At 41.1% G+C, this 24,215-nt stretch overlaps 2 protein-coding genes and 1 non-coding gene across 3 annotated transcripts; 1 reads left to right on the forward strand and 2 right to left on the reverse strand.

Moving 5' to 3' along the window:
• The first annotated feature begins 1,417 nt into the window (after positions 1 to 1,417).
• On the forward strand, positions 1,418 to 1,504 carry TRNAR-UCU. Its single transcript is given in 2 exon segments — positions 1,418 to 1,454; positions 1,469 to 1,504. It is a non-coding gene; the product is annotated as a tRNA-Arg (tRNA).
• Positions 1,505 to 4,587: 3,083 nt separating this feature from the next.
• Positions 4,588 to 12,816, reverse strand: DNTTIP2 (deoxynucleotidyltransferase terminal interacting protein 2). The gene is given in 8 exon segments (XM_030953916.1): positions 4,588 to 5,227; positions 6,556 to 6,665; positions 7,821 to 7,985; positions 8,360 to 8,455; positions 9,125 to 9,257; positions 10,281 to 11,668; positions 11,670 to 12,005; positions 12,695 to 12,816. Coding segments are annotated over 8 exon segments (2,433 nt in total). The 5' UTR covers positions 12,806 to 12,816; the 3' UTR covers positions 4,588 to 5,133.
• A 108-nt stretch (positions 12,817 to 12,924) lies between these two features.
• Positions 12,925 to 23,957, reverse strand: GCLM (glutamate-cysteine ligase modifier subunit). Its single transcript, XM_030953775.1, has 7 exons — positions 23,684 to 23,957; positions 21,072 to 21,137; positions 20,665 to 20,749; positions 19,869 to 19,925; positions 18,458 to 18,660; positions 16,854 to 16,968; positions 12,925 to 15,159 (listed from the first exon to the last, which is right to left on the reverse strand). The coding sequence occupies exons 1-7, from the start codon at positions 23,801 to 23,803 to the stop codon at positions 14,990 to 14,992; spliced, it is 816 nt and encodes a 271-aa protein (XP_030809635.1). The 5' UTR covers positions 23,804 to 23,957; the 3' UTR covers positions 12,925 to 14,989.
• Positions 23,958 to 24,215: the final 258 nt, after the last annotated feature.

The following is a 24,215-nucleotide window of genomic DNA, read 5'->3' on the forward strand; positions in this document are numbered from 1 at the left end:
CCCCACAATGAACATGCCCAGGTGTCCACAAACTACAAGATGTTTACAGTGATTCTTAGTTACTTACAAGAGGTTCATTTGAATTGCACAAACATAAATTTAAGCTTATTCTGAAGATCAGCTCAGTTCTTAAAAACAAGACTTTTGTTTCTTTTCTGCAATACAGAGCTTTAAGGAGTCAAATTTTCCAGATCTGCATTCCTTTACCAGGAGAACTATGAAGAGTTCTGTCCATAATAGAACAATTGTGGCAAGACCCAGAGCTTGCAAATTCAACCAGACCTGCTCTGAATCTTGTACAGCTTAGTGATTCTTGGTTTGTTTACAAATGTTCTGGCTCAACAACACTCTCTTAGCTTGGGGGCTGTACCCCCAGTTTGGTACTTGCTGTAACTGCTGAACCCTTCCAGCAACCTCCTTTTCTGGGTAGCATTGCAGGAGCTATTCGGTCACCAGGCAGCTCATGAGCTGCGGCTCACTGCTGGCCACAGGCACGGCAGCAGCCGGCTCCCTAGGAAGCACAGGAGGCACTGCCTGAGTCACCGCGGTTATTCATTACACTCGCTATCTCAGCCCTGGCTGCAATACCTCGGTGATTGTGGATCCGAGCCAGTTTATTTTACATCGGTGTGATTAGCTTCCTTGTTCCTCAGATTTTAGGGCGTGCTTAGTTACATGTTTTTCGCCACTCTTACGGATACCTGTACTTTTAAATCACGATAAAGTGCAGCACGAGTATGTCAAAGTTTCACTGCATAGGCCTCGCTGCCCGGGGCCCTCCCGGGGCCGGTGCCGGCAGCCCCGCGTCCCTCCCCGAGCAGCAGGCCACAGGCTCCACTTGCAAGGTTAAAGAAAGAATACCTCCTACTCTTGTCTCTTGGGTTTCTATTATGCCTATTCATTATTAAAAATATACTATCACGGACTTGTTTCGGGCTAGAATTACAGCTTTTATGGAAAAATCTTCTCTTTCGGAATCCATGGGGGAGGGCGGTGCTACCGAGCATTTACAGACAAATGGAGGAAGAGTTTCTCAATGTAAGGCCAATTGTGGATTATAATTATATCCCTCGAGCATAAGGATCACTACTGGAAACGCCAGAGTGAGATGCCAACAAATATTTTATAGTGATCACTGATGAAGTCGGTCTTCCGTAAGAAATGAGAACGCAGCCCGGTGGCGAGCGCTACTCAGGAACCTGTGGGCCACACCCGGGCTGCGGGCAGCGCTCAGGCAGCACGTAGGGGCTGCCGCGAGACTCGTTTGCGCAGCACCGTGTACGAATAACCCTATTCATGCTGCTTAAGGAAAATAAAATTGAAAAAAAAAGAAAGACAAAAAAAGCCAAAATATTCGGGGCTAACGCGTGACGGCGCGCGCAGGCTCTATGGACAGGGTTAAAAGACTCCAACAGGTGGCTCCGTGGCGCAATGGATAGCGCATTGGACTTCTAGAGGGTTTGAAGGGATTCAAAGGTTCCGGGTTCGAGTCCCGGCGGAGTCGAGTCTTCTCTTTTTTTTTTTTTTTTTTTTTTTTTATTTTTATAAATTTCCCCCGCCCCCCACGCCTTTTGGGCGGAAATCTTTCCCGGCGCTCCCCTGTCCCTTACCTCACGGCCACAGGTATCCGCTACGCCGACCTGGCCCTTCTCCCGTCAGCGAGGCTCTCTGGGCCCGCCTCCCGCCGTGCCTGGCGACCTGGGGAACGCTGGAAGCGGGCGGCGACAGCCGCCATCGACCGGACCTGCCGTGTCCGCTCGGCCCGGCGACACGAACCTTCCTCCCCGCCAGAGAGGCGGAGCAGGAGAAGGGCTCTGCTCTCCCTCTCCTGCTGGCCTCAGGCTGCGGGAGAAGGGCTCTGCTTTCCTTCCCTTGCCGCCCTCAGGCTGCGGGAGAAGGGCTCTGCTCTCCTTCCCTTGCCGCCCTCAGGCTGTGGGAGAAGGGCTCTGCTCTCCTTCCCCTGCCGCCCTCAGGCTCCGGGAGAAGGGCTCTGCTCTCCTTCTCTTGCCGCCCTCAGGCTCCGGGAGAAGGGCTCTGCTCTCCTTCTTTGCCGCCCTCAGGCTGCGGGAGAAGGGCTCTGCTCTCCTTCCTTTGCCGCCCTCAGGCTGCGGGAGAAGGGCTCTGCTCCTGCTCCGCTGGCCCGAGCTCCGCCAGAGCGGTCAGAACCGACAACCAGCCCCCTGGGGCCGCTACGCTTCCAGGACTGTCTGCGAAAGTCATTTTACTTGAAAAACCAAGACTTCCTCTTTCCTGGAGGCACTTCAGCTACGATGGGTCACCGTGATACATTTCTGGTTAGTTTCAAACAACGAAACAAGCCCACAAACTGTGCAAACCAGAATTAACACAGTATTTTCTGACTTACCGACAGATAGAAGATGAAGAGCCACTTTAATTACAGCAATCAAATTAGGTGGTAAAACAAAACAGTAGCAGCAATAAACAAAGCACCTTGATTTTGCTCAGAATGGAAAAAAATAATCTGATTCGTTATTCCTGAGTTATTAAATTTGTGGCGTTTTCTTGATAAATTATTTTAATCCTGCAGGTGTGACTTCTCCAACTGTAATTCTGCTTATTTAAAAGCAATAAAGGAAATTTGGAAAAGGAACCACACCATCAGGCACATTAACCATCAGTCAGTAAAGGTGGAATGACAAATTAGCACAAATGTTTCTGCCATTAAAAGAAAATACTACTTATTGATAGGCAGAGCTTCATCAAAGTTTTTATGTGTTTCCAGAGCAATCTAATAGCCACAGGCAATCATATGGGTTTTAATCTCTCCAGCACCTTCACCTTTATGCCAATTTCAAAGCCCTTAACTGGAGGTTAAGGAAAGGTGCTCTGGTCAGTGCCACATCTGGCAGACTGAAGCACCAGCTCAGGCCGAGCCAGCAACACAACCTACGAGTGCCAGCCTGCAGCCCGGGAACACAGCACATCCCACCCCTCTGCAGCCCGGGAACACAGCACATCCCACCCCTCTGCAGCCCGGGAACACAGCACATCCCACCCCCTGCAGCCCGGGAACACAGCACATCCCACCCCTCTGCAGCCCGGGAACACAGCACATCCCACCCCTCTGCAGCCCGGGAACACAGCACATCCCACCCCTCTGCAGCCCGGGAACACAGCACATCCCACCCCTCTGCAGCCCGGGAACACAGCACATCCCACCCCTCTGAGCGGAACACAGCCATCCCACCCCTTGCAGCGGCACAGGCTGGGACACACATCCTCAAAACAAGCTGGGCACAGGGTGGGGCAAAACAGAAGGGATTAGAAGAACCAAAAGAAAGGATATAGAACACAAGCCAAGTATCTTTCTAGCTGTGCTGCACATGAAGTAACTGCTGTAGCTATTGAGCAGCCCAAGCAACAGGCACGGAGCTCTTGCTTGCTGTGTAACACCCCAGCTTGCATTTCTCTATTTAAGTCTTTCAGACTTGCAAGCTGCTTTTCCAAAGTTGCACTTGGAACACCCCAGGATGCAACAGAATGACATCTACTGTGGTGCCTTGTTTTCTTCTCAGTGTTCAGTTTACATTTTTTTGTGCTTCCATGTCTCAGTCAGAGAACAAGACACCATAGTTGTTTTATTGGCTTTTTTATCATTTACTGGGAATCGAGATATTGGCATAAATATCATCGCATTAAAATAGTCTGTGTATATTAACTGAGACCTGGGGACAGGTGGTTCTACTTGTACTTGTTTAATATTTCCCAATGAATTCACTTTACTCTGACACCATTCATCTCCAGGCCGTGAAGACTTTTTAAGGACTCTAGATTCCTGTCTGTTTCTGGTAGTAAAACATTATGGACAATGTTGGAATGATAAAAAACATCCCAACGGATCTGACGAAAATTTCTTTCAAGCATCAGTTGGTGGTTAATACATACCACAATGCTCATTTCATCATAAATAACTAATCCTTAAAAAACTAATTCTCAGTAGAAAACTTTACAGTTGAACATTAGTCAAGAACATAGTTAAGCACTCCTTGCTTAAGATCTGCAACCTTTAAGATTCGGTGTTCTTGTGGTAAGGAAACAATCAACCACTGCTCCTCTGACAGTGACTTCTACATCCTAATCACCCAATCCACCTAAGACAATGTAGTGCCAGTTTAATTTCTTCTATTATCCATCTTTTCTGCTACCTCAGGGCAGTAACCAAGTAACACTAATTGTAACAGCAATAATGAGCAGGTCATTAAAAACCAACCAAACACTGCAGCAATTCTGACAATCACAAAAGGTTGTGAACTGTCACGGAAGGGGAACTGAGCCAATGACGTGGGGCTCTGCAGTGGCAGCAGAGGCCTTCCAGACTCACTCTACTTGTTCATCTTGAGCTATTCCAGGTCAGCTAACAGACAATCTGCACAACACACCCTACCATAATGGATGCCAAGGTTATTTCCAAAAATATAATTAGACAATAATTAAATAGTAAAAATTAATAAAAGCAAAATATGATTGTTAAAACTGACTTATATGTATTACTTATTTATTAAATAATATGTAATTTGTCTCTTCTAAATAATATATATATATTATAATGTATACACACATAAATAGAAAAGTATTTGTGTAGGCACTGAATTCCAGGACATTCTCTATACCATTATGGTCAGTGTTGAAATAAAACCTTCACAACCAAACCATTTTTCAATACTTTCCATTACAGTTTTGGCCAGCAGCACCTCTGACAAGTCAGGGAAAAATATAATCTAGCACACAATATGTGCCCAGATGAATTACACATATAACTTTAAACTGAATTTACTAATTAATTGTTGTGAAGTCTGAAGTCTGAGAAGACCACAATCTATGAAGCTGAATTTTTTACTCAGATTTAATATATGCTTTCATATCATTATCTCTTTACATAAATATTAATTAAAATAAATAGCAATTTAAAAATCTAAATAAATTTAAATTGAGATACCTGATAATTTGCTAAAGTTTCCTAGCTTTATTCTCACAGCAAAAATTTCCCTAAACCTCAATTTGCACATCACCTGCAATCTTAAAAGAAACCAAACAAAACACCACAACCAAAGCATTCTGTAAGAAAGTTTTATAACAAACAAGTTGTTCCAGCTTGGTATTTTTCTTCAATTCTTAATTGTGAAATTTCTTCTTCTTCCGATTCCTCTTCCCTGCTGCAAAAGCTGCTTTTTCACTCATGATCTCCTGATACTTCTTTTTATTATATCTGAACAAAATAGATAATTTATTTTTAAGCATGGCAAACCAAAGTTCAGGAAAAGATAACATGGACAGTACTCTATGCACATTATTTGCCAAACTGAATTTTCTCCTCTTTTCTGAATCAGTTTCTTTGATTTATACATTTATGCATAAGTAAAGGGGAAGCAGCAGGTGGATCAATGATAAATGCAGGTAAATTTGTTTTGGAAGTAAATTCTGTTGAATTTTGTAATTAATTTTGGTTGGGGGTGGTGGGTCTTCATTATATATGCAGTCACATTTTGGACACTTGGCTGAAACACTGGTACTGCTCACAAGGGGAAGACTCAACCATTTCCACAATACCATGAAGGAACTACAGCCACTTTTATAGTGCCTTCTCACCACACTCAGGATAATAAACCTTACTCTACTGCAGATGGACAACTGAGATGAGGCGAATACTCAACAACGAGCAGGGTAATTGCTGAATGTCAGCTCCTCTAACAGACTCTTGTGTACCTGCACTGATGAGTACCACAGACACTGCACACTGAGTAGTGCTGAGGCTTTAAATGCAACACCAAAATCTGACAAATAATTGCACTAATGCTGAAGTGATTAAAGCCCTTAATTAGCCACAACATAAATTAATTGATCAAATTTAAAATACATTCATTTTAAAACTCCTTGCTAATAAATATCTAATAAATCAGGTCAAACCAGAAAGCTACTTAAGATATAGATGCAGTAACTTGCCTTCCCAACATTATAGTTACATTTACAACTCTGACAAAATTAACTCTATAATCCCAAATCATGCACCACTTCAAAGAAAACATGTGAAAGGAGGAGTGAATATTAACTATTAACATCATGTAATAAAAAAAAAGGACCATGAAATAATCTACTTCAAAACCTGTAAGCTATGCAGACATTAATGAATCCAATCATAATGTTCCAATAAGCCTTCTAGCACAATTTTGATTCCCATGACAGGTGGCAGACTGACATATTTATAAAATGAAATAATATCAACATTCACAGAATTACAGGCTGCTCTTTTCTGTCAATTATGCCAAGAAAAAATAACCAATCTTTAAGAGTGGCTGCCAATAGTGATGGCTGAAGTTGGATAAAATCCTTTAATGAATATATATTATCTCTAATTATCCCCTTAGATTCTTTAGACCTTCTACACTGCAGTACTATGGAAATGCTAAAAGACTAAAAATTTTTCTTTGAAGTATTAAAAACCACCCTACAAGCTGAATAAAGTAAGAAAAGGCTACAGAGTTAAAAATACTCCTCTTTTACATGGGATATTAGAATTACAGAACTACTTTTAAATACCTTCTGAACTCTGAATCTGCAAGCAGCTCCTCCACAATTGTTCTCTTCCTCTGTTTCTTAGGGATTCGACTGTGGTAAAAGTCTATGGGAGAATCAACTACAGTTCCAACCTAGGAAACAAAAATGAAAACATTCTTACTGTACATGAACAGCAAGATGTTGATTATTTTGCCTTTTTTTTTTTAAATCCCCAGCAACAAGTGTGAAGACATCTACAGAGCAGATGAGAATGACAGCTGCTTAATAAAAGTGCAAAAAACCAAAATAAATAAGTCATGTTTTGTATGCAGAGTCCCTTTTGGTCTCCTTGCATAGTGCAGAGAGGAAGGCCTGAGCTTTAAGACTGTACAGTTTTCAATGCTGGACTGCTGTATCAACACTTTAATTCATTAAAGTTCCTAACTTTTAAACATTTTAAACATAAGGGGAGAGAAACCTTTATGACCACCTTAAACCTCTTCCAGTCTCTCCTCCTGGTGGTTTTGCTGCATGACTGCACAGCAGCTGTATCAGGGCTGTATCAGGACTCCACAGCCCTAATACAAGGGCCTCATCCTGAAACACATCACATTTTCCCAACCAGCACGTCAGTCAGCTCTCATGGCTCAGGTCAGCAGTAAAGATACACACAGTACATGTTTCATGCAGTGAAAATCAACCTGCCTGGATCTAATTATGTGGAACACTTCAGTCTAAGTTTCTCTAATTTCACCATATACAACACTCTGGAGGCTTCAGAGTGAAGTGGTAATATTTTGAGAAATGAAAACATTTCCTCAAGCATGCTAACTATTCAAAGTTTCTGGAGGCCTACAGCTTACCCAGTAATTTCTTTATTGATACAAACAATTTCAAAGCTGAGAGCTACAAGCAGCAAAAAATTCAGCTTATCACAAAGGTAGCTGTCTCCATTTAAACTGTGTTAGCTAGTAAGAAAATAAAAGCCAATTATTTTCTACACACTTGTTTCAAAGGCCAGTACTCCAAAAGAGCAGTGAAAATCTAGTCCTCTGAGGGTTCAAAATATGGATTCAGTAAGATACTTGCTCAATTCTGAGATCAGCCAAAGCTAAAAACATCAACAGCATATATACATATGTAACACAAAGTTAAATAGTTGCAAACTCCAGCCAAGAAATCAAAACACTTCAAGATATGAAATTAAATTAACATAGAAGCTACCTACAAAATAGGCATTATTAGGTATCCTTAAACAGCTGTTCCAAACTTCAGCAGTACAATGACACCTTCTGCTGCTTCCTTACCTGGAAGTACTTGGGGAGACCATCTCTGTCATTCTTCTTATAGAAATGCTTAGGGTCCAATGAAGCTCTCATCTTCAAAACTTTCAGATCATTTTTCAGTTCACTTGTGATTTCTGGGGCTTTCATACCAAACCAGCCATCACCCGTTGTTTTCTCTCGCTCTGCCTAGGATGCAATACCAAGAACAATGAATTTGCATTCACTAACTAGGATAGGACAGAGAAGGGAACTCCTCCCTACAAAAGACAGATAAAGCATTTAGAATGTAAATATGTACCCATAAAACACATATTTTATGACTACTATAAAGGAGGTTATCAGCACTGCATCAATGGCAGATTTGTACTGAGCATATAACCATTCACTTCACTATGCTTGTGACTGAAAGGATGACTTTTCACAGGCCAGCTCAAAGAAAACCCTGAACTGCAGTTCCTCACTCCATTTCCAGTGAGGCCTGGATATGCACAGGGTCCCAGCATGCAGCTTTCCACCACAGCTTGTTTCATTATTTGAGGCATTATCAGCTCTTCACTTACCCTGCGCTGTTTTTTTAGCTGGTGAAGTGACTCCCTGTAGGGTGGGACACATTCCTTTCTTTCAAAGTCTGGAGTTATTACACTCTTCTGCAAGAGCTGTAAGAATTTTTTTGAACATTAGAGAGCCACCTCACTGATACAAATTTTACAGCTTAACTGTATTTACAGGACCTACTGAAGGAATCATGCAGAATCTAAGCAAGCATTCTAATGCAATACATGAGCAGTAAGGATCTTCAAAACAGAACACTGGACAACAACAGAAAGCAGCTGACTTGCCCTGGAGGACATGAGACAGTAAATCCTCTGGAGTAAAGAGGACTATCATGGATGAGCCAAAGAAAAGTCTCAATAACACATACTTTTTACTTCAAAGGGTGCTTTTGAAAAAAAAAAACAAACTGCGAAGTCCATACTAGGGTATAGACTTTTATTTACTGAAATTCATTCTGGCTATGGACTAAATATCTCGTCAGCAAACCCTAAGCTTGTGCATCATGAGGCAAAACTCCAGGTATAATCAGCTTCAGTTTATTTTACAAGGTAATGCTAGAATTTGCACTGTTTTTCAGTTTCTGGTAAGTCAGGTATATTTAAACTTTCACCATTAAAACCAAATGTAAAACCACACTGGTCAAAGAGAATGTAAGTTCTCAATGAACCATGAAAAGGATACTTCTTTAAAATCAAACAAATCAACCTTCTTAGATTAGTATCTTTGTGTTACTATAGTCACAGATAACTGAATAACTGTAAACATGTTACCTGGTCCTTCTTCTTCTTTTGTGGTTCAATTGCACTCAATTTAGGCTTCTGATTTTTTGCATCAAAACTGATATATAAACCTCCAAGCTTCTTGATATTCAAGCCAGGGTCTATACTACTGGAAAGATGTAAACTAAAGAAGAAATAGTTAATTATTAGAACATTGTAACATGCATGCAGCTAAACCTTCTACTGTCCTCTAAGGAAGATGAACAGAAAAAATATTTTTTTTATTCTTCCCAATTAGGTTCAGTTCTGCAATGATTTTAAGTGTTGTTATCTAGATTATGTAGTTTTGAAATAACAGATGCGGGGGAGTTCATGCCATTATTTGAAATAAGACTTATTATTAAAAAAAACTGTGGAATCATTCTCACAATTTTTTCATATTAACTCTAATGCTCGACTCTCATCTTGGATATTATTATCTTCTGTATAACTGAATTCTTAAATTTGCTTAACCTTGCCAGAAGAACTCATGATTAGCATCCTTCTATATTCTGACAAGCTTGCTAGCTAAAGAAAAAAACACCAAACATATTGGTAGTAAAAACACTGTAACTCTTAATAAGAAGTATGAAGAAAACAGAATTCATTGCTTTAAACACAAGAAGGGATTTTAGCAGCAACTGGACCACAAGAATTCAAGAAGTATTACTCCACCTAAATTATTCTGATTCCATGCTAGGTTTCACCTGAAGAGTCACCATCCACAGTACAGCAACAACTGACATATAAAATTATATGCAACTGTTTAAAAGCATTATCTAATCAGGCAATGTGTAAAGAATTTGCTGGACCTTTCATTATCTACATTCCAACTGGCAAAAAAAAACAAACCAAAAATCAAAACTGTGACCTGAATAACCAATTCAGTCAGCATGATCAGTTTCACATTGTTTTCTAAGCTGAACACATACAAGGCCTCCAGATGCCAAAAAAAATTCAGATTTCTGTTCCTACTATATTCAAAACTGAAAATAATCCCAAAACCTAAATTTATGGACCATATTAATATTTTATAATATGTGCAACACCATTTTTTTGCAACAACATGACATAGGTGATAAGACTAGTCCCTTATTTATTCTGTACTTAATGTGCATATTCTTAAAGGAAATGCAGATTCTTTAGCTATTCCTAGCAAGATACTTACACATCAACCTTATTTTTCAACAGATCATCATCTTCATCTTTTTCATCTTCATCTATCAACTCCTCTTCATCCTCTTCCAAGTCTGATTCTTTATCTTTTTCACCTACTTCATGCTTACTTTTAGCATCACTGTCTTTGTCTACATCATCCAGATAGTAGTTTTGGCTGGAACTCATGCCAGGCTCAGTATCAATTACAAAAAGACCTTCAACGTGGAGTGAACCACTTTTTAAAGATTTTTTGAAGGAAGGAGTTTTCTCATCTGACTTTTTATAACACAGATTCTCATCAACTGTATCTATGTCTGCCACATCACTATTTTCAGAGTCATCACTTTCACTGTTGCTGAGAAACAATGCAAGAGAGTTATTATCACTGCTTGGTTTTTCACTGCTGTGGGATACCTCATATTCTTCTGTTTGGTTGTCATCACTGTCTGCACCAATTTTAAGCATCCTGCTCTTACCAATGCTTTCAGTTGTCTGGGCAACAGCCATGTCCACTGATGGGCTGCTCACTACACTTGCTTGCTTACTCTTCCTTAATTTATCATCACACGAGAAAGACTGCTGTGCACCTGCCTCAGCATCTGCTCTTTCACATTCTGTAATTTTTTTATTTTCATTTGGTGTTACTTGTCCTTGGGATTCTAGGAATTGTTTGGGACTCATGCAGTCAGTCAAAGAAACAGACACATGCTCTAATTTCCCCTTCCTTGCAAGTATTTTACAGCGATCTTCTTGTATTTGGCCAGATATTGCATCTGAATGGTCTGTCTCAACAGACTGTGTATGTTTTTTTGGTTTTTTCACAGGTGATTTAGTGTCACTTTGTTTTGTTTTTCTAGGACTGGATGCCACATCATTTAAAATCTCTTCTTTTGCATCTTCACTCCAGGTTGCATTAGCACATTTGCTTTTAGGTGAACTGGGTTCTTTATTACCATCAATGAGGGTGGAAGCATTTTCCATGTCATCAACAAGTTCTGCAGTAGGCCTAGAATCAGAAATTATGATGGGATCAGATTTAACAGTGTCCTCAATTAAATTCTCATCTTCTGAAACAAATCTATTTTTTTTCTCGGTCTGCTTAGTATTTTCTGCTTGTGATTTCATTTGCATGCTCCGAGTAATTCGTTTTGGAGTGGCACATGGTTCCACAAGAGAACTCGGGCAACATGATTCTGCATCAGAAGTATTTTCACTCTGGGTTTCAGGAACTCTGTGTGGCTGCAATTTCTTTTTACTTTGTCTGCTCCTTGTACTTGTGGGAACATTAAGCATCTGGACACCAGAAACAGCAGAGGAACAAGACTCAGCTTCAGAGACATCGTCTTCATCCTGAATCCTACTTAACTTATTTACAAAAGCTGTACTGTCATGTTTTTTTGTCAGCAGAATCTGGCTGATAAGGAATTACAATCTGTCGCCTCCGTGTTACTCTTACAAACAAAGGTGTCTGTAGACCAGACACAGAAGAGCAGTTTGATTCCGCTTCTGACACATCACCATCAACTTGTGGTTCAGCAACTGATCGTGCTGATGGGACAGCTGTGTTCTCATTCCTAGTGATCTGCATCTCTGAGCTATCACTGACATCTGATTTCATTTCTGCATGTTCCAACTCTTCAAACTGACATTCCTGAATCACCTCTGGCTTACGAGCTGATTTAGTTCTTCTGGTCATCCTCCTAGCCACAGGAGTACTAACTTCCTCAGATCCCACCTAGAAAAGGAGTAAAAAATTATAAGGTATTGAGAGATAAAATAACTACATAAAGAGAATGCTATAAAGATCGCTAACGATCTTTTTAAACAAATCTACTTAAACTCACAACACACGTCTCTGTGTAGCCCTATCTATGTGGAAGAAGCCTTAACAAACCATCCCTTGCTTATCTCTACTGTATTTTGGTCAGGGCAGGAGAAGAAACACACATATCCTTTAATAAATATAAACAAGTATCTTCTAATTCAAAAAAGTTCTGTCAAGTTGTCAGGGGAAGGAAATCCAGAAAAAGCATTCAGAAATATTCAAAGACTTCCTCAACTATAAAACACTAAATACTATCAACTATCAAAATGTGCCCCAAAATGGGTCCAAAACCAATTTTAGGTCTACGAACAAACTGGCCTCCCAGGAATCGCAAAAAAAAGGTATGATCTGCGAAATATTATTTTAAGTGACAGAAAAAACGCTAAAACATCTATCATGCAAAGTAAAATAAGCCTACCTTTAACTGCCAAAGCTAAATGGCCCAATGACCTCCGGCGGCTGCAGGGCACGGGCACGGCGGGCACACCAACACCGCCACCGCCCCTCCGGGCCCCGCACCGCCGCCGCGCTCCGAGCGGAGGCTGCTCCGCCCGCCCGCCCCCGCACCCGCTAGCCGCCCCGCTCCCGGCTCCGCTCACCTCCGCAGCACCGGCCGGATCGCCATCGCCATCACCATCGCCGGGGCTGCTGCCGCCTGCTCGCGGCCCGGGCTCCCGGCGCCGCGCCGCCGCCCGCCGGGTGTTCACCATGCTGCTGCCGCTGCCGCCGCTGCGCCCGCCCCTTCCTCCCTGCCCTCCTTCCTTCCTGCCGCCCGCCCTTCCGGCCCCGCGGCGGGCAGAAGGGTCCGGGCGGCCCCGCGACGCGTGCCGCCTCGTGGAGCCCCGGGGTGCAGGCACTTGATCAAGTGTAAAACGCCGCACTAAAATGCCTACGGGGGTTTCAAATTTTACTTAAACTTTCAGGTTTCTCCTGGAAGTAGAAGATCCCCTCTCACCCATCTTGATGCAAACCAAACGAATGAGGTAATTTGATAAAGTGTTATGCTATTGGTGACTCTAGAAATGCCACGTCTTAAAAGGTACTTTTCTACAGCAAGCAAACTATTAGCAATTTACAGAAAGGAAATAAATCATCCCATTAGAGCAGCCTTTACATCGGTTTAGCACAGTTCCTGTTTTGTAGCATTTCAATATAAAAAGCTGAGCACACATGCAAGTCTGGTAAGGTACAGATCCAGCCAAATACAGACAGAGCTTACAGGTAGTGGTTAAATCATAAGCACACAGCACAGAGCTAGTAGGGAAGTTTAAAATTAAACGAATGTAATTTTGAACTCTGATGCACACTGGCCCAACATTAAAAAAAAACATTTTTATTAAGAGAAAAACATCCAAACTTTTATTGTTGCATTACTAGTTTCAATTCCCTGTTTCTCTCATTTTTCAAGAGAACTGAAGAAGCCAAGAAAGTTGCCTGCTATTTGCCACTACAAAAACGATATCTGAGGACTAAGCTACCTTGAAGAACCTTAATCATTAAATGTAGTGGAATGGATTATAGGAAGCTGACACTCCAGACACTACCTACAGGCATTCAAATTCCACTTGCTGCCTATATGAAGAATTTGAAAGACGGTGAAAATTCATTCCCTTACAGTCCAAATCTCAAAATATGTACAACAAAGTTAATGATACTACCAGTATGAGGCCATGCCCCTGTCTGAAATCAAAATGTAATTAATTGTTTTAGACACTTGGTATCAAAGTTCTGCTAAACTACAAGTTGAACTTTAGGTATCTACTCTCATTTACAGGCCAAGGAAAGGAAAAGGCCTTTTGGACAGAAGGACTACATTAAACCAAAAGCTTTGCCTTAGCTGCAGCAATCTCTCTCTGGGATTAAAAAGCCAATGTGCTAAGCTGCTGCTAATCAGAAAGATACCTATCTTCAGGCTAAGCCTTGCTTCATCTTTCCTGAGTGGCACTCAAGCAACAGGTTTCCCAGGCAACCTCACTAGAACTAATTAATTTTTAGTGAACAGCATTAGCATTTACTGTCTATTCTACTTGGCTAATTGCTTGCGTAGTTCACAAGTATCAAAAAAAAGCCACAGTTGAGAAGGAGACAGGCACAATTTTTGATGAACAGATTTCTTCATAGCTTGTTTTCAAATCTTATTTTAAACATTCACTATTAATACATTTTCTATTTCAAACAGTAAAAATGCCATCACACTTGTGCGAACACTAAATGAATCGTATTGAGGCACAAAGAAGCCAGAAGCAATTCAAGTAACAATCAGAAAGTAATTTGGAAGATGCATTTTCTTCTAAATCATAGGGGTCTTTTCCACTCTATTAAAAATAAACCAATTTTCCCATGCCCACAAATTAAATAGCTGACTTGCCTATATATACATATCAAGTAATGAGATAACAGCTTAATTTTTGGGGGTATTGAATCATTAAAAAAATGACAATTTTCTATAAAAGCTAGTCCTTGAATGCTTGAAATGTATTCACCAGGTATTCACCAGGTAAGTATGATTTAAGAGAAATTTGTTTTTTAAAAAACCAAAAATATATGTTTCTCCATGCTACCTAATGGCAGCTAAAATATAATGATAATTTTTACAGTGAACTGGTCATAAAAAGAAAATTATTTTAAACTGTTACTCTATAGATAACTTCAATAAAAAAGCCCCAAAATATTTCATATTTTGAATGAACCCATCAATAGTTAAGAAAAATAGTGTTAGAACATTACAAACACTCCTACTGGCATCGCACTGAATAATTACAACTTTTGGTAGTTCATTATAAATGCTGTAAAAATCTTTGTATGAAAAATGCAATGTTCCCCCATCCCAAAGGAATTTAAACAGCCTTTACAAAAAAAAAACCAAACAAAAAACCCAACAAAAAACCAGTGTTTTAAGATGCATTTCTTTTAGCTTGTATGATATAGCCTTTGGACTTGATAATTCCTCTGCTTTTAACAATGACTGAATACCGCAGAAGCCATAAAGGAATCCAGTTGTTGGCTTTCATGTTCTGGATGCTTTCCTGGAGAACTTCTTGGAAACTTGCTTCACAAAGTAATTCTGAAGTTAAAAAGGGATATTTTTGCTTAAAACAATATCATGTAAACCGCTGCAAAAAGCAACACTTAGTAAGAAAAGCCTTTTCCTACAGTCAGGATCTTAAGTGGTACCATATACCCCTCAGATCCACTCTTCCAGAATGCATTTAGAATAAAAGCAGCTGAATATTACAAAATAAATCTCCAGGACACTTTTTTGCAACATTGAGTATTTCTCACAAAACTAACTGAGACTCTGGAGTCATTAGTGGGAGAAAAAGAAAATCAGATTTGAGAAGCTAGCTAGACAAACCAGAGGTGAGTAAAGCATAGGGCTGAAATCAGCAAAGTACTGAGCATTCAGTTACCTCTGCAGTCACTGGAAAGTCAACATTCATAGTAGCTCCCATAAGGGGGCTCATAATAACCATAAGCCCAGAAAGCTTTAAGAAAAATGGGCTTAAATGCCACAAAACAAGAAAAGAAGGCAAGTACAAATCCTCCTAGTTTCCTCTGGAATGTTCATCAAAAGAACAATGTCTTTGGTGAGGACTGCTCAGCAAAAATAGTCTTGATACTCTTCAGCTGACTATTACAGAAAAGTTAGGCTGAGCAAACAACACATAAAGGAATCACAACTTGTGCTGTTTTCTATCAAATCCTCTTCTCCTTAATTTCATGACTTTCAGTGGATACTATTTATTAAAATGCAAGTTGCATTTGGATTTCAGAGGACATGGAAATTGAATGGAAATTGTCAGATTGAATGGGAAATTCATCTTGCATGCTGCCAGAGCAGTGATAAATCCAGCTCAGGCACTGATGAAATTCATCAGTTGTAACAGTGGTACTATGAAGTACATAAGAAACGCTTCACATACTTTTTTCTTTAGGATCAAGGGGAAAGAAAGGAGAAGGAAGGAAAAGTATCATCATGTATAATTAATCATGACCAAGAATGTAGGGAAGGACTTAACTAAATATTGTTTAAGACTTTTTATTATTCCAACAAGGTGTTGAAGTGTCCAACACTCTTAAGGCGTTCTTAAGTGAAGAAGACTGATGATATTTGAGAGAAATGAATGTTATATTCCAGAGTATTGTAGAGAACTGATAACTCAGTTATACAGCTCAAAGGAATGCCTCCAATTTCTTAATTCATTTAGCAAATAAATCGTTGCATTAAGAAGTGAAGAATTTACAACTCTTTTTGTAATGATGTTATATTAAGAAGTCAAGACTTTGAGAGACTCCCACTTAAAGCATAATAATTTTACAGATCTAGTAGTACCCAACTACTCAAAAAATCAACTGGCCATTAACATTTTATGTAATTATTTCACAAGTTCCAGGCAAATACACTTTCATTTGTCATTTACTGGCCTTCAGCAATACATTTAATTCCATATTTTGCAGAAATAAACATAGTACAAATTGCTCAGTAGGTTGTTCTTCTATTTATTTTATTTTCCCTGATTAGAAGTATTTAAAGAAATTATCCAAGGCTGCAAGACTGTTTCAGGAAGGGGTGGAGGAGAGGGGAGGAAGCAACAGCAGTAACTTAACAGAAATATTTCATAAAGGAGAGACTTTTAGAATCCTTGGTTCAGGCCTCAAATATAACAAACTTTGAAGTTCAGGAAAAGATTATTCCTGATTTTCTATTGAATAAATGCTTTCAGAAGTCTTCTGTTAACTTAATCAGCAAAGTCTTACCTTTGGGGTCATTGTGAGTTAGCAGCTGTATGTCAAATTCTTTTGCAAATGCTGTGAGATCAGGTGGCATCACACAACAGGAAGCTAGGTTCACCTGATTACTACTTGGTTTCACCTGAGTAACAAAATATTTTTATAAGAAAAAATCCTAATGCACTTATATTAGCTGTTTCCCTCATGCCTTCTATTACAACAGAAATTTTGCTTTGAACAATTTGTCTTTGACCATTGTTTTGAAGTCTGAGCAAGGCTAATTAATTCTGCATGACTAATTAATGTAGGCAGCTGCAACACCTGCAATTCCCTGCAGCACATAGCCCAAAACAGGAGTAGGATCTAACTTCAGGTGCTTCCATATCAAGATGAGTGCAAACTCACTGCACTCTGGCTTTCTGTCTGCTGTGCTCCCAAAACAGCAGCAGCTTTATTTCCTCCTCACCTCTAGTAAAAGCATTATAAGGATGTTAGTTTGAAAAATACTTCAAATTTAAAAATCCAAACCCATTTTTGTTAGGGATATATTAATTTGCAATCTTCCATGCCTTCAGGCAAGTGCTTGATACAGATCAAGTTAAAAGGGATGCTCTTCCACTGACTTTCTCCTCACAAACTGCATTCATGATCACCATGCAGGTGGTCATTAAATCCTGCAATTGCCCTCTCTCAGTGTACATAAAACACTGAGGGTCACAAAGATGATCAAATGACTGGAACACCTCTCCTATAGGAACAGGCTGAGAGAGTTGGGATTGTGCAGCCTGGAGAAAAGATGGCTCCAGAGAGACCTAAGAGTCCCTTCCAGTACCTTAAAGGGGCTACCAAAGAGCTGGAGAGGGATTTTTTGCAAGTGCATACGGTGATAAGACAAGGGGAATAACTTTAGACTGACAAGGCAGGCTTAGCTTAGCTATCAGGAAGAAGTTCTTCAATGTGACAGTGCTGAGGCACAGAGAAGTGCTAGATGACTGCCCCATCCCTGGAAGTGTTCAAGGCCAGGTTGGACGGGGCTTTGAGCAACGTAACCTACTGGGAAGTGTCCCTGCCCATGACAGGAGGCTTGGAAGTAAATGACCTTTAAGCCCATTTCATGGTGCTATGAACTCGTCACTCTGGACAGCAAAGTCTTGTGCCATTTCATTTAGAGCCTGTCTTCCTCTCTACATTTACGCTTACCGTTAAAACATCATTTCTCCAAGGGGAAATCCTTCCCTTTGTAACACAGCTTAAAGCAAAACCAGCCACGTTTTCAGAGTCACTGGAATAAATCTGAAGGTTTAAGAGTCCTGTTTGTACTCCTTCCTAAGTATACACTTTCAGTTCCTCAATCCTCAAACTTTCAGTACTTCAAAGAACCTGCTTCTGAACAGACCTGTGATTTCCAGCTGTTGCTGGTCAGTACATAAGAACACTGAACAAACAACAGTCATATTTGAGCCACCCCCACCTTGAACATTATGATCATACACAAAATGTTGAAAACAACAGGGCTAATTAATATTTTATATAAAACCATTTAAAACAGAAGTTTGTAACAATTTGTCAGCCAAGAAACGAAGCAGTTACTCTGTCCTAAGAAATGCTATGAGTAGGAAGTTGGTTCTCACCTGTGCCCACAGATACAGCTGCTCTAACAGTGTTTTATCTAGGTCAGAGGCACCTATGGCAACAATCTTTTTGTTTTGAACTAGATTTTCAAGTTCTTTCCAATAAGGTTGCAAATATTCCAAGGAGAGGTTAGTTCCATCTTCAACAGGAGGTGGGGAAATAATGACTGAGTCTAACTGAGCAACTCCAAGGGCAGAACACGCTGCGTAAAAAGAACAGACATTGCAAAATCTTTTATCAGATATGAACATAAACAGCATGACTCTTCAAATTTAGCAAAAACCACACCTCCTGCTTCACTCTGCTAGCTCTCCATTCACCATTTGAAACTCTGAATGTATCTGAGGTCAAGAATAATAACACAACCTTTTTAGCAAAGATTCAAGAATACAGCTGAAGACCACGATTCAGTTTCAGGTCTAGGGAAAGCAAAAAACAAAACCAACAGAAAATGAACAAAAGCATGAAGCTTTTCCCTCCTTTTTAATGTTAAAACTGTATTTTTCTCTGAAGACACTGATGATAAACAAGTCTCTATTTTTTCACCCTCAATTTCTTTTAAAATTTGTAGCTTTCACTCTGAACTATAACTTAAGTACAGGACATGGGTTAGGAAAACTACTTGATATGTGTGAGGCATTAGAAAAGTGCAAGTCTTGGAATGTCACTGAGCTTTAGGAAAAATGCAAGTCATGAGGCCTCTTAAGCACAGCAAACAGAGTAAAACTACTGAGCTAAAGTAATTAATTTCTTCAAGAGGAGGAGTCCATTATTGTATGTTTGACAAATGGTGGTAAAAATTACAATAAATAAGCTATTAACTGGGGTATCAATAGAGAATAATGGTATCTGGCCCCTTCTTGTTTGGTCACCCCTTAAGCCCAACGAACCTCCAAAACAGTAAAGTTCATTGCTGCTCACAATTACTGTTACATAAGGCCAACACAACTTTATGCAGAGACATTGTATGGCATTTTCAGTAAAACCTAACTATTTCACCAGCTAATTGCAGCATTATTTTATTTCCTAAATAATCTCTGAAAGACTATGCAGTCAGTAGCAAAGTTCATGATGTTAAATGCAACTAACAAGAACTGGCAAGAATGGCTGTATCACTGCTATTAAAACATCACATGCTATTTACTTTTTCACAAGTTTTGTGTGAAAGAATAGAAACTTGCTCCTGCTTGTAGGAAGGAATCAGATTTGAGTTTGTGGATCCAAGGTCACAGTGATCCATTTAATAAGTTTACTGATTGAGCTACTGTGCAAATAGACTTGATTAAGTCTATCTTAACAGGAAAACAGGATATACTTGTGACAGTGACCAAATACGCCTTTTAGAACTTTTTCCATCTAAGTTCTAGAGTAAAAAAGAAATCCTAACTTAAGTTTGAGTTCCACACTTACCCAGGTCAACTGCGTCTCTGATGGATGAAGAATTTGATCCAACGATGAAAAGCTTTGCTATTTTCAAACAAACTGGAATCAATAACTAAACAAGCCAGGTATTACTAATATACAGCCATTTACTTTTGCTATACTCACTATTAATGAGTTTTTGGGTAAACGATTTTTAAAATACACACCAATTGCTTAAAAAGTTGGAAAAAAACCCAGTTTTTTGAAAGGTGACTGCCCAGTAAAGACACTGTTCTCTTAAATTTCGATGTTGTGCAGTCTCAGAACAAGAAATCATCCAGTTAGATGATGTAGTAAGCTGTAAAGCATCAAGACACGAAGCAGTAACAGTAACAACCTGTGTAAGAACCCCAAATGTAATAGTACAAACAGACTTCTTCACAACTTACTGGGACTCAAAATGTACTAGTGTTAGTTTGGACTGCTTCCTTCAAGTTCATCATATTCAACCTGGAAAAATTATGCAAATAAATGTGCTTCCAATGCTATTTCTTAATTCCAGTATTATCTGTAATATTTTGCTTCAAAAATGTCAAAGATTCACAAAATACATTTAAAATATCTTGAGGTGATGTAAGTTAAGCTAGAAAAATGCTGAGCTGCTTTAAAATCTGAAATACGAATTCAAGACTTTCTTAGCCAATGTTTAAGAACAACAGTGTGCAATAGTGTAATTTGATTCTGCAATTATAAAAGGGAGCAAAAAAACCCCATCTATGAATATCCTATTAATGAGTTCATATGAAACTTTTCCATGACACTGGATTTTTGACTGTGTTCTTACCTGATACTTTCAACTCATCCCTTTCTTCAGGATTTATTTTTTCTATAGCTTGAGCTACAGAACATTCCAGAACCTCCAGTGTTTCCTGTAGTAAGTACATGAGACTTAGGAGCAATGTTAAGAGGAGACAGTAAGCTCCTGAAGAATGTTTTTACTGCAGTTGGAAACAAAAATAGTAGAAAAATGCAAAGACAGAAAGCAAGTAACCCAAGGCTTCTTGATCACTGAGGGGACGTTAAAATAATGAACGTATATGAAAGGCCCTATATGACCCTAATATAGAAAATACAAATTACTGCTTAGAATTATTGGAACAAGATTCAGTAGTAAGTTTTAGAAGGGTAACCAACTCTCTATGTCTTTGATTTCATGTGGAATATGGATAAGATGCATAACACCTCTCCTACCTGATTTTGGTCTTGGCTGATCTTTGAGCTCCACTCAGTCAGTGTTTTCTGGATGCAGTCCCGCACCTACAAAAGATTTTTCATGTTGAAGCGTGGGTATGTTCCAGCCACACACAAACACAACAGTACAGAGATGGGCAGGACAGACTGCAAAGCTGAACTAACAACACCACCCCACAGAAGATTCTTCCATCATAGCTTCTAGCTGAAACTTGCTCAAACTGGTTTACTTACATATTTTTATCTTGTCTTCCACAGAGTTTTAGCAGTAATACAAGCACTGTAGTTACTTCTCAGACCAATGCCATCTTAAAAGGAAAGTACAATGCTAGGCAAGCAAGAACTAAGACATGGGGTGGTTTGGGGTTTTTTTACAGAAATTCCTAAGTTACAAAGCAGTCAGATGAGAGCATAAGTGCCATGACACTGTAGAAATGAGACCTGACAATCAACCCCTAAATATTCATTGTATTAATTACTTCTCTTTTTCAGATGCATACAACCCTTCCCATTTACTGCCTACTTACTCCACTAACCAAAACCACTAATGCTTTTAAGTCCTCCATCACTCTAGGGGGAACCTACAGATCCTACCCCACACTTGCGTTTTTCCTTCATCCACAGATGCAAAATAAACTCGGCTAAGATTCTGATAATGGATTTTCTTAAACATAGTAAGACATAACTATTAAACCAGCTAATTAATTTTATACAGTACTAGTGCTGCAGCTGCAGCAGTGCTGTAGCTTCCCTCTGATCCATCCCAGGAGTTAAGCACAGGTACTGTCCAACTGCCACCTGCCACAGGTAGGAGCACTTCCACCAGCTGCTGCTTTACTTCACTTTCCACAGTGTATTTTACAACTGTATGCATACCTGCTTTGTGTACCAGTAAGCAGCCATTTCCTATGACAACCAACTCAGAGAGCTCTAATACCATGCATACCATGCACAAACTAGAAGTCAACATCCCTGCCTGATATCAGACACAATACAGGAACAATACTTTGTGAACAGAAATACTATACATTCCTTCCATCATTCAAAACAGTATAAAAACCCCTGGACCCAAAAGGCAAGAATTGACCACCCCAGTAAATAGCTAAGCACAACAACTTTAATAAAATAACTCTTAATCCTATTTTGATACAATTTATATTGTTATCTTTTCCTTTCTGAAGACAAGTGAGACAGTACTAAATTTTTATATGCTGCTGCTTTGCAACTGCCACTGGACATATTTCTATTGCGGTTCCTCTGCACTCGCCTCTGACTCCCAAGCACACCACTCCCCTGCCCTCAGGCCATGTGGAAAGAGCAGCGTATTCCACTGCTTTGATCAGCTTTTCCAAACACAGCTGCATCTCCTAACGCTGGCATTCACAGTTTCCAAAATTTTAGACTACACCAAAGAGAAGAGTTAAAAGCTGATCACAAATGATCCCAGTTATTTGCTTTTGGAAGTACACCAACTCTGGAAAGCCGGTGGATTTTAGTACCTTAACTATTAGCTATGCACATTGGCCACTCTTTACTTAACAACCCTCCAGAAACTACCCACAAAAGGGTACCCATCATAACACAGCTATGTCTTTGTTACAGAATCCAGCCCTATTTCACACAGATCACAGAACGTTTAATAAGCAACCAGGCCAAATAAAACGTTATGTGGTCACGTTACGACCACATGACAGCTCAACAGAGTATGATGAATTCTTCCTTCTTGTTACATCATCCTCCCTGCCACCTTTCTTCCACTTGTGCATGATTAATATGCAACCAACCAACTTCTAGGTTATCACTAGTGTGACTACATAGCAATAATCAGCCAAACCCATTTTTAAGTGACCATTCTGAGATTACTGTGCCGTGATTAAACAGCAAATATGGTGGTTCTGAAGTTCATGGCCACAGCATCTCCAGACATTTTATGAGAACTATTCTAAGCATTGACACACACCGCTAAAGGCAATACTTTTAAGGTGATGATTAAAAAGCTCTTTTCAACTTTTTAACAAAGAATGACAGCTCTCTGCTTCAAAGAAGATAACTGCTACTTTTCCGAAGATCTGTCTCTATGAAGAAATTAAATTAACTTCAGGTTAGAAAAGAGAATTTTCATCATCTGTAATGCAAGCTCGTACCTATGCATATTTTTATCTTACTAGAGAAGTATAAGGGATCCCCTTTGCCATTACAGACAGCACTTAAATTTGTAAGTGTTTTAATCCTTCACTCTCGGGATCGGAAGGCTGGGCTCGCTCCTTCTCAGGGCAAAGTGCTTCCGGGGGCCCCGGCCTCCCCACAGGGCAGAACACAACGAACGCACGAAAACAAACAAGCAAAACTCTGTTTTGCCATTCCCATCTCGCGCCTCCCGAGGGCACCGGCAAGCGGATCGCTCGGGAGCCAGAGCCCCTCCTCGCCGTGACGGGCACCGGGCCAGCCTTGCGCCGCCGGAACGGGTCCCGCTCCGGACGCGCTCGGACCGCCGAGGAGCGGCACCCAGCGCTCCCTCAGCCGCCAGCCCGCCCGCGGCCCGGCCCGGGCCCCTCGCCCCAGGGCGGGCCTCCGCCGAGCGCCCCGAAGGGAAGCTCCGGCCCGCCCCTCACCTCCTCGCCGGGGGTGGCCGGGCACTTCTTGCGGAGGCAGCCCCAGTTGAGCAGGTTGCCGGTCTGCAGGGTGAGCGTGCCGGCGCGCTCCAGCAGGGCACGGGCGCCCTCGGTCCCCATGGCACTGCTTAGGTGGTGGCCGGGGGGCTCTCCGCGACACCTCCGGCCCCGGGCAGCGCCGTGCCGGCCGTGACTCAGCACCGGCACAGGGGCGAGGGGCGGCGCGGGGACAATGGGCGGCGGGGCGGGCCCGGCGCGGGAGCGGCACGGAGCGGAGCGCGCCCCGCCTCGCGCTGCCTCACGGCGCGGGGCCGTCGCGGGTGTGCGCCCCCTGGCGGCGGCCGGGCCGCAGCACGCCGGGCGGGGCCTCCGGGGGCGGGCAGAGGGCGGGGCCAGGCCGCCGGGGGCGGGGCGGGGCCGGGCTCGGGGCGAGTCGCGCCGCGGCAGGGCCGGGTCCGTGTGTCGGTCCCGGGTCCGTGTGTCGGTCCGGCCCCGAGGGCCAGCGGCCGCAGGACCCGGACTCGGCGTCGCG

This window comes from Camarhynchus parvulus, chromosome 8 (assembly GCF_901933205.1).
Source record: "Camarhynchus parvulus chromosome 8, STF_HiC, whole genome shotgun sequence".
NCBI lineage: Eukaryota > Metazoa > Chordata > Aves > Passeriformes > Thraupidae > Camarhynchus > Camarhynchus parvulus.